General features: G+C 46.5%; 1 protein-coding gene and 1 long non-coding RNA gene across 5 annotated transcripts in view; one reads left to right on the plus strand and one right to left on the minus strand.

The window, feature by feature from the left end:
• Positions 1 to 1,572: 1,572 nt before the first annotated feature.
• LOC135969632 (uncharacterized) lies at positions 1,573 to 11,765 on the minus strand. Its single transcript, XR_010584949.2, has 2 exons — positions 10,868 to 11,765; positions 1,573 to 3,573 (listed from the first exon to the last, which is right to left on the minus strand). It is a non-coding gene; the product is annotated as an uncharacterized lncRNA (long non-coding RNA).
• The window catches only part of EPHB1 (EPH receptor B1), a 451,907-nt gene continuing 449,227 nt past the window's right edge, over positions 10,433 to 13,112 (plus strand). For 3 of the 4 annotated variants that reach the window (XM_074033728.1, XM_005545827.4, XM_045386941.2), the window contains exon 1: positions 10,433 to 10,858. Coding sequence is in view for 2 of the 4 variants with exons in the window: in XM_005545827.4 (XP_005545884.3) it covers positions 10,801 to 10,858 (58 nt within the window). In the remaining 2 variants the exon portion in view is untranslated. Of the gene's footprint in view, positions 10,859 to 11,071; positions 11,559 to 13,112 lie in introns of those variants that run through there. The other variant, XM_065539952.2, reaches the window with a different exon arrangement.

The raw sequence follows: 13,112 nt of genomic DNA on the forward strand, positions 1-13,112 counted from the left end.
TCTTTGATAGTTTTATAATAGGGGTCTAATCTCGTTTTGGGAATTCTGTGGATGTTGTGTGCCTCTTGCATTTTCTTCCCCTTAATGTTCCCAGGGTATTATCTACTTATAAGTGCTTTTTTCAGCTGAGTTCTTGGCTTGGGAGATCTGAGATTATTCAAGTAGCATAAATTTGAATTTGAAATCCATATGAGTGAAGGCATATGACAAGAATTCTGAGCGGAGATTATTTTATCTTACCCACTCCACCCAAGCCAAGAGTGGCAAGCATCCTTGTTCTCCTTTAGGACAGTGAGTAAATTTTCCTTTCCTCCATTCTTTCAGTGAAGGTGTTGCAATTTAAAGCTTCAGATTTATGCAGTTGTCTCAGTTCCAGCTTTCTGCCTTGTATTCATTCAAAACCTTGTATCTATTAAAATTTAAGTCATTATGTTTCCCAGATTGGGGATCAATCCCTGCAGCGTAAGCTCCCAGATTCGTCATTCTAGCTTTTTGTACCTCTTTGTTTCTGTGCTCTTGGGGATACTTCTTATGGCTCTGCAATACATTCACAAGAAGCTATTTCACATGTTATTGAATTTTTCTAGATGTTTTTATTAAGAGTTGTGTGGGTTATTTTGTCTATAATATTAGCACAAATGCAAGGGTTTTTTGTTTTTTTGTTTTTTACTATTTATTTTTCCTTTGAGGTATGATACATAATGACATTATTTTTTAGCCAAAAATTGCTTATCTTTTAATCAAGATTCAATTCATTCATATTTCTTTTTTTCTTTTCTTTTTCTTCTTTTTAAAAATTTATTATTATTTTTTAATAGAGTCTTGCTCTGTTGCCCAGGCTGGAATGCAGTGGCATCATCTCAGTTCACTACAACCTCTACCTCCCAGGTTGAAGCGATTCTCCTGCCTCTATCTCCCGAGTCACTGGGATTATGGACGTGTGCCCCCAGGACCGGCTAATTTTTGTATTTTTAGTAGAGATGGGGTTACACCATCTTGCTCAGGCTGGTCTCGAACTCCTGACTTCAGGTGATCCGCCCACCTCAGCCTCCCAAAGTGCTGGGGTTACAGGCATGAGCCACTGCACCTGACCCAATTCATTCATATTTCTTATTGGAAGTGATTTCTCTAATTTCTTATAAATTTTAATTGCATAAATAGTAACTTTCCTTCTATTTGTGTTTTTTAAACTTCTTTCATTCCTTCTTTTCTTTTTTTAATAGGGGTTGGGGTTGGGCTCTGTCTGGTGGCAGTAGTCATCCCTACAGCCTGGCTTCTAAAAACAATAAATAAATAAAATAATTTTAAAAATAGGAGTTATATTTTGCTTTTATTTTCTCTAGTATTTTCAAAGGTATATATATACTTCTTCAGAGTATATTTGTAAAAGCCTTTAAGTATTTCAAGCCACTTTTAAACCAAGTTTAGCTATTTTAAATCAGTATTTCTAAGAGTCTCAATTCCTCCTAAGTAAACAAGGAATGTCAGATAGCTTTCCTCTTCTTTTCCTTCTCCCCATATTCCTCTTCTCTTTGGTCCTAATTAATGTAATTTAAAGCACTGGATCTAGGCTTTAGTAATTAGAATTTTAACAATATGAGTGTTCTTTATTGAGATTACTTTTTACATTTTATTTTAATTTAAAGGGACACAAAACTAACATGCAAAAATCAGTTGTATATATTCACACCAGTAACAACCTATCTGGAAAAGAAATCAAGAAAATCCCATTTACGATAGTAAAAAAAAAAAATGAATAAAATACTTAGGAATAAGTTTAACTGAGAATGTGAAAAATCTGTACACTAAAAGCTATAAAACATTCATGAAAGAATCTGAAAAAGACAAATAAATGCTAAGATATCTCATCTTCACTGGATGGAAGAATTAATATTGTTAAAGTGTCCATACTACCCAAAGTAATATATAGATTCAACACAATTCCTATCAAAATTCCAATGGCGTTCATCACATAAATAGAAAACACAATTCTAAAATTCATATAAAACCATGAAAGACCCTGAAGAGCCAAAGCAATCTTAAGAATGGAAAACAAAGTTGGAGACATCACATCTCCTGATTTCAAATGATATTACAAAGCTATAGTAATCAAAACGGTCTTGCACTGGCGTAAGAACAGACACACAGACTAATGGAACAACACGGAAAGCCTGGAAATAAACCCAAGCATATACGGTCAACCAGTTTTTGACAGAACATCAAGAAGATACAAAGGGAAAAAGGGAGTATTTTCAACAAATGGTATTGGGAAAACTGGATATCCACATGCAAACAAACTAATTTGGACACTTTTCTTATACCACACACAGAAATCAACTCAAAACGGTTTAAGGACCTAAACATAGACCTGAAACTGTGAAACTCCTAGAAGAAAACAGAGAACAAGGTCCCTGATATTAGCATTGGCAGTGATTTTTTGGACATCACACAAAAACTTTTGGCAACAAAAGTAAAAATAAACAAGTGAGACTACATCAAACTAAAAAGTTTTTGCACAGCAAAAGAAACAATCAATAAAATAGAAAGGCAGCATACAGACCAGGAGAACATATTCATGAACCATATATCTGATAAGGGGTTAATATCCAAAATATGTGAGGAACTCACACAATTCAATATTTAAAAAACTTCCAAAAACCAAAAAACAAATAACCCAACTAAAAATGGGCAAATAACCTGAACAGACATTTCTCCAAGGAAGACATAAACGTGGCCAGCAGATACATGAAAAGGTATTCAACTAATCAACAGGAAAATTGAAATAAAAGTTGTGAGATATCACCTCGCACCTGTTAGAATGGCTATTACCAAACAAAATAAAGGGGAAGTGTTCATGAGAGAAAAGGATACACTGTTGGTTGGAAGGTAAATTGGTGTAGCCATTATGGAAAAATGGTTGCTCAAAAAATTAAAAATAAAACTACCACATGAACCAGAAATCCCTTTTCTTGGTTTATACTCAAAGGAATGTAATCAGAACCTTGTAGAGGTATCTGCACTCCCATGTTCACTGCAGCATTATTCACAATAGCCAAGATATGGAAACAACCTGTGTCCATCAATGGATGAGTGGATCCATTGACAAGAAATTGTGATACACACACACACACACACAACACACACTCACAGAAATATTATTCAGCCCTAAAAAAGAAGATCCTGCCATACGTAACAACATGACTGAACCTGAAGGACATTGTGCTAAGTGAAATAAAGCAGACACAAAAAGAAAAATACTGCATCATCTCAGTCATATTTTTTTTTGAAACAGTGTCGCTCTTGTCCCCCAGGCTGGAGTGTAGTGGCATGATCTTGGCTCACTGCAACCTCCGCCTCCTGGCTTCAGGTGATTCTCCTGCCTCAGCCTCCTGAGTTGCTGGGATTACAGGTGCCCACCACCAAGTCCAGCTAATTTTTGTATGTTTAGTAGAGATGAGGTTTCACCGTGTTGGCCAGGCTGGTCTTGAACTCCTGACTTCAGGTGATCCACTCGCCTTGGCCTCCCAAATTGCTGGGATTACAGGTGTGAGCCACTGCGCCCGGCAGTAGAATCTATTTTTAAAAGTCAAATATGTAGAAACAGAGAGTAGATCAGTGGTTACCAGATAGAGGGGGGTGAAAATAAGAGATATAGGTCAAATGGTACAAAGTTGCAGTTATGCAGGATGAATTAAAAGAAAATTAAAAAGCAATCTGCAAATATTTAGACATCTCTTTTAATTGATTTTATTGCTTGACACCAAATTTCATCTCTTTATCAATTGGAATATATTTTTAAGTAATTTTTTTCTAAAGTGTTGCAAATTTTCTGAGACCTGAAAATGTTTGTTGTTTTCAAATTGCTGGATTTATATGTATTTTGTGCTACAAATTTTCCCTCTTAAAAACTTTATTGCTAAAAAACCAAACTAAACCAACAAAACCAAGAAAAACCCAAACTCTATAGCTCTTGCTTCATTTTTTCCCTAGAATTTAGTTTTCTGAAATTAATATTTATTCCACTATAGATATCCTGTTTTTCTATGTGGCCGTGAATGTGTCTGTGTGTGTTCTTGAATAGATGTAAAATTTCTTTTAAAAAATCCATATGGTTCAAAAACGTTATCTAGATGAGACTATCATGTCTTTATTCAGCTAAGAAAAATGTTATGCTTTCATGGCTTTGTCTTCACTTTCACAGCATTTGTACTGGTTTCTTTTTAAAGAACTCTGAACTCTTCTTGGAACTCTTTTGGGGACCCTTTAAGGTCCCCAGCACCTTGTAAGCAACTAGCACAATTTTATATAAGTTGGTTCCCCATTTTCTATCTTGTTTGTTTTGTATTCTCTGTTTCCAGTTTTCTTTTCTGTTTATGTTGTATGCATTTTTGGAAAGCTTCTCCAGTTTATCTTTTATATCATCCATTTAATGTTCAGCAGCAACAAATGTAGTCTTGACTGACACACCAATGCGGAATTGAATTCAGACACTGCATTTTTGCTTCCTTAAAACACTTCCTATCCCTTTCTCCTCCCCTCTTCTTTTATTCTGTTGTCTTTTCTGTTTAACTTGTTTTCTCGTAAGTTTGTTTCTCTATATTCAAATTTACATCTTCATGTGTGCCAAGAAGTTTTCTGAAAATGTCTCTAGATTCTGCAGAACGTCATTTTCAAAAGGACGCTTCTCATCTGGGTCTTGAAGGTGCTGCGCCTGGTTTTGCAGTGTTCTAATAGGTCCCTGAAGTGTCCTGACTTCTCTTCACTCCTCCTTGAGAAGGCAAAGACTCATTAATTCTCAGTGTATTTTGGTAGGCAGGATGAGTGGGTTGGCCTTCGATCCTCTAGCTGTCTACTTGCTTAATCACTGAATCGCCTTTATAAACCTACGGCAATGCTTAATTGCCAGTTGCCAGCAGGCTTCATCTAGTGTATGTCTTCTCTACTGAAGTAGCATCTTTCTCCAACCACCATCCCAATTTTCTGGTGCTCTGACCTGCTGTATCCCAGGAAAAACTCTAGTCAGCAGGCTGTACTGTCACAGTACAGTCATTACTGTGACTGTTCCAGCCTCTTGACTGTTTTTTACCTGAAGAATGCATTGTGTCTTCATCAGCCCATCCATCTATCCAGTTGTGTATTTCATTTTTAAGCTCTTCTAGATGTAGAAGACACTAAGGAAGGGAAGAGGAAGACCAGGGAAACTGTTCTTTGTTTGGCTTGAAACTGAACAACAATGGTGATGACAGATATTTACTCCATTCTCTGGTTAGTAGAGATCCTGAGTGTCTGAGTCAAGTATCGACAGAGAGGGAATGACAATATGCCTTCCTAGCTATGTCTTTAAAGCAGTTTCTCTTTTAAAAAAGAGAACTTGGCATATGTCATACATATGCTTGATAGATTTTTCTCAATCCAGCTTGATGTACCTTTTAAGTATTGTTAGTTTCTTCCACATCCTGGCAATTAGGTTGTCTATCAGTGTTTGTTCACCTTGTTTTATAATTCTTCATATTTGTCTGCATTTGCTGGGGTATTTTCCTGAGAAGCAAGGAGAGGCTTGTTGGAGGCCTCTAGTTAGAGACCATTTTGGATGACAAGTCCCATAATACCTTTCACTTTTTAACCCATCTCCACTGGGAGACCATGAGATCTTTAAAGGGAGAGACTGGGTCCCAGCCATCACTGGGTCCCTAGCACTTCGCCGACAATTGGCACAGAATTGCTGCTGAATAAATGTTGGAAGAAAGAACAAAAGATGGAAAGGAAGCTTTTTGTTATTTGCCTATTATCCATATTAAAGTGTTTCAAATAAATCTTAAAGGATTCACCTGCCTCTCAAAAAATAACTACACTTGATCTTAGCCAAAAGGCTGAGAAGTGATAAAAAAATAACTGATGAAAATATGTTTTGCAGCTTAAGAATCTAATTAAAGGTCACCTGGGTCATGGAATGTGTAACTGAACCTTTTATTTATGCAGTAAAGCAATATGTCAAAAGGAAAGGATAGGACGGGGCAACAAAGTCTTTTCATGTACAAGATATGCATGTGATCATACTCAGGATGGATGCTGTTTGTGTACCCTTTTCACTAATAAGTAGTGAATGAAAAAAGGTTATATATATATATATACATATATACACATATATACACACATGGACATATATATATACACATACATATGATTTGGGTTATAAGTGAGCAGGAACATTCTAATAGAATAGCTTTATATTGAGTAGAATTATCAGCGGGAAATTGTGCAATTGTTTTCACTAGAAATGCTTTCCAAACATTTAGACACAAAACTGTTTAGAGGTAGGGAGTGAACTGGTTGACTGCCCCAAAGCCTTCTAGTCAGATGGGCCTCTGAGTCTTAGCAAAAGAGTTCAGTCACCCTTGGGTGCCTGAGAGCCCTCAGCTGCTGGCCTTAGCAGCAAGCATCTGTCGCTTTGAAGGAGTGATTTAGTGATATCAAATAGCTGAGTGATTAATCAAGAAAATAAGCGAGCATTTGACATCAGACACAAAAAAAATTGCCAAGGAGATGCTCTAGGGGAAAAGAGGCACCCGGGCTTGGAATCCCAAACCAATGGTGCCTTCAGGGATATTTACAAATCATAACCCATTGCTAGAGAAAGATCAATCTTCTGCAAAGCTAAATTAATATTTAACTTGCTCAAGAAAAGTCAATCCCTTGAGTTATTACGGAAATTAGCAAGCAGCCCTAAACTGACACTATTCTTGCCTGAGCCATCAGCATGTTCTAGAAGTCATCAATGAGTTAATGTTCCCTACCCGACCCCAATCAAATCCTCTCCTTGAATTCCTTTTACTCTTCCCCTCCCTCCTTCTTTTCCTGCTAAAGAACACTTCCTTAAAAACAAACAAACAAAACCTGATATAGATGCCCAGTAAAAAAGATAAAAAAGCTACTGGAGTAGAGGTGAGGTCTGAAGCCCCAATTCCTTGGCCACTTTCATGAGTATCCCCTGAGGAGGCCTCAGGGCAGTTGTAAGCTCCTGGACCAAGAACAGCAGCTTCCAAGCCTCATCATGCAGCAGAGTCAATTGGGGAGGGGAGGATATGAAATCACATTCATGGGCTGTATGAGTCTGTTCTCACGCTGCTAATAAAGACATACCCGGGACTGGGTAATTTATAAAGGAAAGAGGTTTAATTGACTCACAGTTCCACATGGCTGGGGAGGCCTCACAATCATAATGGAAAGCAAAGGGGAAGCAAGACACGTCTTACATGGCAGCAGGCAAGAGAGCGTGTGTGTGTGTGTGTGTGTGTGTGTGTGTGTGTGTGAACTTCCCTTTATCAAACTATCAGATCTCATGAGACTTACTCACTATCACAAAAACAGCATGGGAACTCCCCCTCCCCCGTGATTCAATTACCTTCCACCAGGTCCCTCCCAAGACATGTGGGAATTATGGAAGCAGATTTGGGTGGGGACACAGCCAAACCATATCACGGGCCTACCTCATCCCTACTGATTTAAAATCTTTACTGAAAGGCCTAGGGATCAGTATTTTTAGAGGGCCTAGTTGGTGACGTTCTTGTAATTATCCTGGCACAAATTCAAAGTTCCTAGCAGGGTTGTACTTGAAATCCCTGTACTTGGTGGGCTCCAAGCACCCCCCACCCAGGTGTGACATTCTGCGGTTAGTTGGATAATGGTCAGTTCTATCTTCAGCCATGTCTGAGAAAGGCATTCAGTACCCACAGAAATATAACATGAGGGTATCAGGGAGAGGGACAGAAGAAAAGGCTTCCTAGGAGAGGTGGGATTTGGGTAGGAATAGAGGTCAGGAAATTCAATTCAACTCATTTCAGTTGTGCAAGTAAACATCCAGTACAGCGCTTGTGGCAGAAGGTGCTCAGTAAACAGAAGGTCTTCCCAGCATGTCTAACTAGCCACTGTCACTCTCTCGCTGCTTCCTGCTTTGTGATTCTCCAGAGCTCTCCTCAGCACCTGACATACCACTGCCTATTTGCTTATTATTGCCATCCCTCCACCACACGGTAAGACCCCTCAGACAAGGTCTGTCCACTGTGTTCCCATAGCTAGAACAGAGCCTGCCTGAATACATGGGTGGGCACATGACTGACCTGGGTGTGGCTGTGGAGATGACAAGAGAATATCCTAGGCCCAGAGAAAGACTAGCAGAGTCTGGGCTGAGAAGGCAGGTTTCAGGGAGCTTACAGAGCAGTCTGAATGTCATGCTAGAGTGGTCAGTCTCTCTTCAGCAGACAGTGAGGAGCCACTAGGTTGCTATGCAGGGAAGAGATAAAATCAAACTTGGCTTGGGAAGGATGAGTTTGGCAGCAGAGTGGAGGGATTAAGGGGAGGGAGGGAAGCTGGACCATCATTCAGAGACCCTCCAGTTGTCCAGGGGAAGGTAGCATGGGCTCACACTGGGTCAGATGCACAGGCATAGGACAAGGGCATAAGAAGGAGGACGTCGCAGAGTGGGGACTTTGCTAGACATGCCTGCCAAGTGACTGTGATGTAGTGAAAGGGGGAGGGAAGAGTGTGAAACTCACCCATCCATCCATTCCCCTGTCCATTCGTGAGAGGATGGCTGGGGGTAAAACAGCAAGTGAAGCTGCCAAGGAGTTGCCCATGTACCCCAGGAGGATGAACTCCAAGGATGGAGTTTGGGGGATACCTCTCTTGGGAGCTGAAGAGGTAACAGAGGGAACAGAAAGAAGAGACAAGATGGGTAGGAGGAGAAGCAGGAACATGGAAACTGGGGCCAGAGCCCCAGAAGAACTACTGGACACCAGTGTCAGTGGGTGCTGACGGTGCAGGAGGATGATGGCTAACTAGGAGCAGGTTGTTGCCCAGGGTGACATCAAGTGGCTCCAGGGACATCAGGACACAGTTGGTGGTGTGGAGGCACAGAGGGCAGCTAACCTGGCATTAAGGTGGATGATGAGGAGGTGGAGGTTGATGACATCTTCCCTTCAGGCACAGAGGTGGGGTGGAAGGGAGGGGAGGGGAGGAGGAAGGCAGCCTGAGTCAGAGCCAGGGAAGGAAAGAATTGTCAGGATTGGGGGACTTGAGTCTGGCTGTGGTGGAGAGGAAGCAGTCCCAGCAAAGGAGAGACTAGACACGCAGAGGCGGGGGTGGGGGGGTGGGGAACTGATTTAGAAATGCCCAGAAAGGAGAGTCATCCCAAAGAGAACCATCACATCTGCCCGCTGTTAACTCATTCACAGACCGGGGAAAGGCTTGGTGCCTCCAAGGTGAGAGGCCTAGGAGGAGGAGGGGGGTACCTAACGGGTCATCCCTGACCCTGTAGGACCAGACTATCATCAGGTCTGTAGGGGGGCGGGGGAGGAAGGAAGGGCACATCTCCAGTATAACATATAACAGCCTCAAGGTGAGTTTCTGATTTAGAATCCTTGACCATCTCCAGAAACAGGAAGATAAAGTGCAGCTGTGAGAGCTGAGCCTGGGAGAATTGCTCCTATCTCCAAGGCTGCATCCCGGGTTGCTGCCTAAGTCTTTCCCAGCCACACTGAAGGCCTGGCCCGCAGCAACAGTACACCTCGCCCTGCGCAGGCCTGGGAGAGCCCTCTTGCCGGCTCTGCTGTTTTAGAGCTGTGTGACTCCTGGTCTCCCCCCGCTGAGCTGTCCTCTGGGGTCAGGGCCCTCTGTGGAAGTTCACAATGCATTGGTAAGTGAACACTAAAGGAAACCAGAGGTTTCTGCAGAAAAAGAACTGCGAAATGTTGGACAGGAAGCAAGTTCGGTTCCCTGTGGACCCTGGAGCAAGGGCCCACAGGTTATCTGAACAGTATTCATTCTTTCAACGGACATGTACTGTGCCTCCCACAAGCTAGGCACTATTCTGTGAACTGGGGATTTTGTAGTGAACAAAATAGGCAAGAATCCGAAAACGGTGACCCCATTTTAATAAGGGGGAGACCCAGCGATAAACAAAATTGATTAGTAAATACCAACCCGTGCTAGACAGTTAAGAGCTCTGCAGGACAGGCACTGGTGCGTCCCTGGAGTTGCTATAAACAGGGTAGGCAGGGTGCTTTTGTCACAGAGAAAAGGAAAGACGGCTCATTTGATTATTTAAAGCGCATTCGGTCCTGGGTGGGATGTAAGGGCACGAGGCCTCCACAGCTCTTTCGCTGGGCCCCCTAGGTGGGGACAGAGCGAGCTGGGCGGGCCGCTGCGGTTCTCCGAGAGCACCACGAGGGGGAGCCCGGACCCCTCCTAGCGCCTTCCGAGCCCTCCCGCACAGCCTCGCAAGCAAAAGTTTTTCTTAAACTAACAATGCCAGTGTAAGGAGGTGCTCGCGCCTGATTGGCCGGGGGAATTTTGCAGGTTTGATTCCTTGATTGGACAGGAGGTGTTAGGGGTGGGGAGAAAGCTGATGGTGGGGGATCCCGCTCCCTCCCGCGTCAGTCTGGCCGGCTCCGTCCTCCCGTAGGCTCCGCTGTAGCTCGCAATGTGACACCAGGACGCACTCGCTCTCGCGCGCTCTCCCAGGCTCGTTCTCCCTCGCCCTCTCTCACACACGCACGCACACACCCACCTCTCCCATAAACACACACACACACATGCACACCCACACCCACGCGCGCCCGCACCGCCCCACGCGCGCACACTCCTGCCCACGCCCACGCAGCGCTCCGGGGAGTCCGGTCCCGGCGAGAGCGCGAAAGGATACCGAAAAACCACCCGCGGGGAGCGCAGCGGCACCCCGGGACGCGGCGCTCTCCCGGCGCTGCTGCCTCAGCTCGGGCTCGGCCTGGGGGCCGCCGGCCAGCGATGGCCCTGGATTGTCTGCTACTGCTCCTCCTGGCTTCCGCAGTGGCCGCGATGGAAGGTAACGTACCCTCCACGGAGCAAGTTGGCTGCTGGTACCTGCCGCCTCAGGACTGCTGTGCTCCGCGCCTCGCGGGGTTTCTCTAATTGCTTTGCAGTGCCGGACCCGAGGGCAAGGAGGTGTGGGAGCCTCGGCCGCTGCTGAGCGCGGGGCTTTGGGCGGCACCCACCAGCGCGCCCCCGGCTGGCTCTTAGCGCCCGAAACTGACTCGCTGAGTCTCCCGGTTTCCTCGCCCCAGCACTCGCTGGCAGCGAGTCTCGGTCTCCCGCAGCCCCCGCTCGGAGAGCGCGGAGCCCGCTGCATTGCGGTGCATGCTCCTTAGCTCTGGGCAGAGCCGGAGCTAGGCGTTGGGGAGAAAGGGGTGCCTCTTGCCATCCGGCTCCTGGAGTACTGGCGCCCGTCTGCTCCCAGGCACGGATGCGCTTCTGAGCAGCCGCGCGCCACCTCCCTTTCCCCAGCTCGCGGTCCACGGGCTCGTGGACTCTGCTCGGCGTGCAAGCACTGCGCGCGGGGGCCAGAGAAGCTCTGCCCTGGTACCCCGCAAGTGGCCGCCGAAGGAGAGGGGTCGAGTTCGTTGGCCGTACCCTTGGGGACCAGTCTGGAGGTCCGGGCGCCTGCGGGACTGCGCGTTTCCAGGGTCACTCGGGGAGAGGTGGACAGCCTTTTCGCCTCTTGAGCCTTGGAACAGGAGTGGGCTGGGGTGAGTGGTCGGTCCTACCTAAAGTCTCCCAGCCTCTCCACCACGCCGGAGAGGAGGCTTGGCGGCCGGGAGTCGTCGGGCAGCCTCACTCTCTGCCAGCTCAGACTTGGCGGTGCCTCCGGCCGGTGGCTGGAAAGCGCGCTCCAAAGACACCGTGCCCAGCGCAGCGGGGAGCCTGGGCGCTCGGTAGCGCTCGCGAATCCCTGTGGGAAATCCCGGCCCAGCTCCCCGCCTACCGCCCCTTCCCCCGCCCCCATTCTTCGCAGCCTAGCAGCGGCCGCGGCAGTCTCCTGGGAACGCAGCTCCGTGGGAGAGCGGAGTTGGAGTTGTCGGGAGAAAACCAACTCTAGGGGTGATGCGCTGCCGCAGTCCGGCTAGCAGCCCCACTTCCCGGTGTCCTGCGCCGGGTGGAACTCCTCTGGGGGACTCCAAACCGGGGACACGCAGCTCCTGGCGCCCGTACAGCGTTCCTATCTGGTAGCTCGCTCCGCTTGTTACCCGTTCCTCGCAAAACTATGACCGGTTGCCCAGTGTAAACTCCCCCAAACACGATGGTTTGGTGCCCTCCGCCATTCCGGAAAGCGCTGCCCTTCTGGAAGGGAAGCTGGAGGGGCATTCCGGGCCCCGAGGCGCGGCTAAGATTCCCTACCCTTTTGGCGAAGACCACCGCATCCCACGTTTGTTCTGGTGGCGGCGTGGGGGTGCGGGGATTAATGCCTAGAAAGCTCTCGCTGGCTTTTCCGAAGGTGGCTTTTTGTCTGCCCTCCGTCTCCTGCTGCCCTCAGGGACTGCTGGGCTTTGTAGGGAGGGGAGCAAGGAGGGGTTTGCTTTTTGGAACGTGCAGGAGGAGACTGGAGCCGTGTGGAACGCCGTCAACACCCTGGCGCAGGGATGCCTGGGTTTGACTTATTGAGAGACACGTGTGGGAGCAGTTGAAATTGGAAATTCAAGGGGATATATACCCCCAAACCGGGCAGGAAAGCCCGGTGAGCGCATTTGCAAGGCCAATTCCAGACTGGACTTACAGCGTTGGGGCGGCGTCATGCCGGTCCGAGGCTGGGTCCGGCCCGGTGCTCTTTGCGCCCCCAGAGGTTCAGTGGCCGGGTCTCTGAGAGGAGATGGGTGCCCACTTTGGGGAGCGTGCTGTCGGCATTGGGTTCCTGTGCATGCAAGCGAAATAGTTTGGAGAGCAAACGTATGGAAGCACAGCAGGCATCAGAACGTGGGCAGTTTCCTCCCTGTCCCTCTTCTTGGCTAGCCAGAGATCCCTGTCTGTTTGCCGGAAGCTGCCCACGGGTGCCATTGTGTCGGATCCCAACCAGGTATGCAGGGCCCTGACGCCCAGGCCTTCCGGAGCCACTTACCCCTGGTGCTGTGGCTTCTCTTGCTGCAGCCGGGAAACTTTGCCAGTGGCCTGACAGTAAGGAGCCTGACTCTGTGGGCTGAAAATATCTCCAGCAAGGGTTAAAAGAAACGCCACATTCAGCAGAATATTAAAGCAGCCCCCTGGTCCCTACTCAGTACGCAGGGATATTACGTACCATTCACTCCCTC

This window comes from Macaca fascicularis, chromosome 2 (genome assembly GCF_037993035.2).
Source record: "Macaca fascicularis isolate 582-1 chromosome 2, T2T-MFA8v1.1".
NCBI classification, from domain to species: domain Eukaryota; kingdom Metazoa; phylum Chordata; class Mammalia; order Primates; family Cercopithecidae; genus Macaca; species Macaca fascicularis.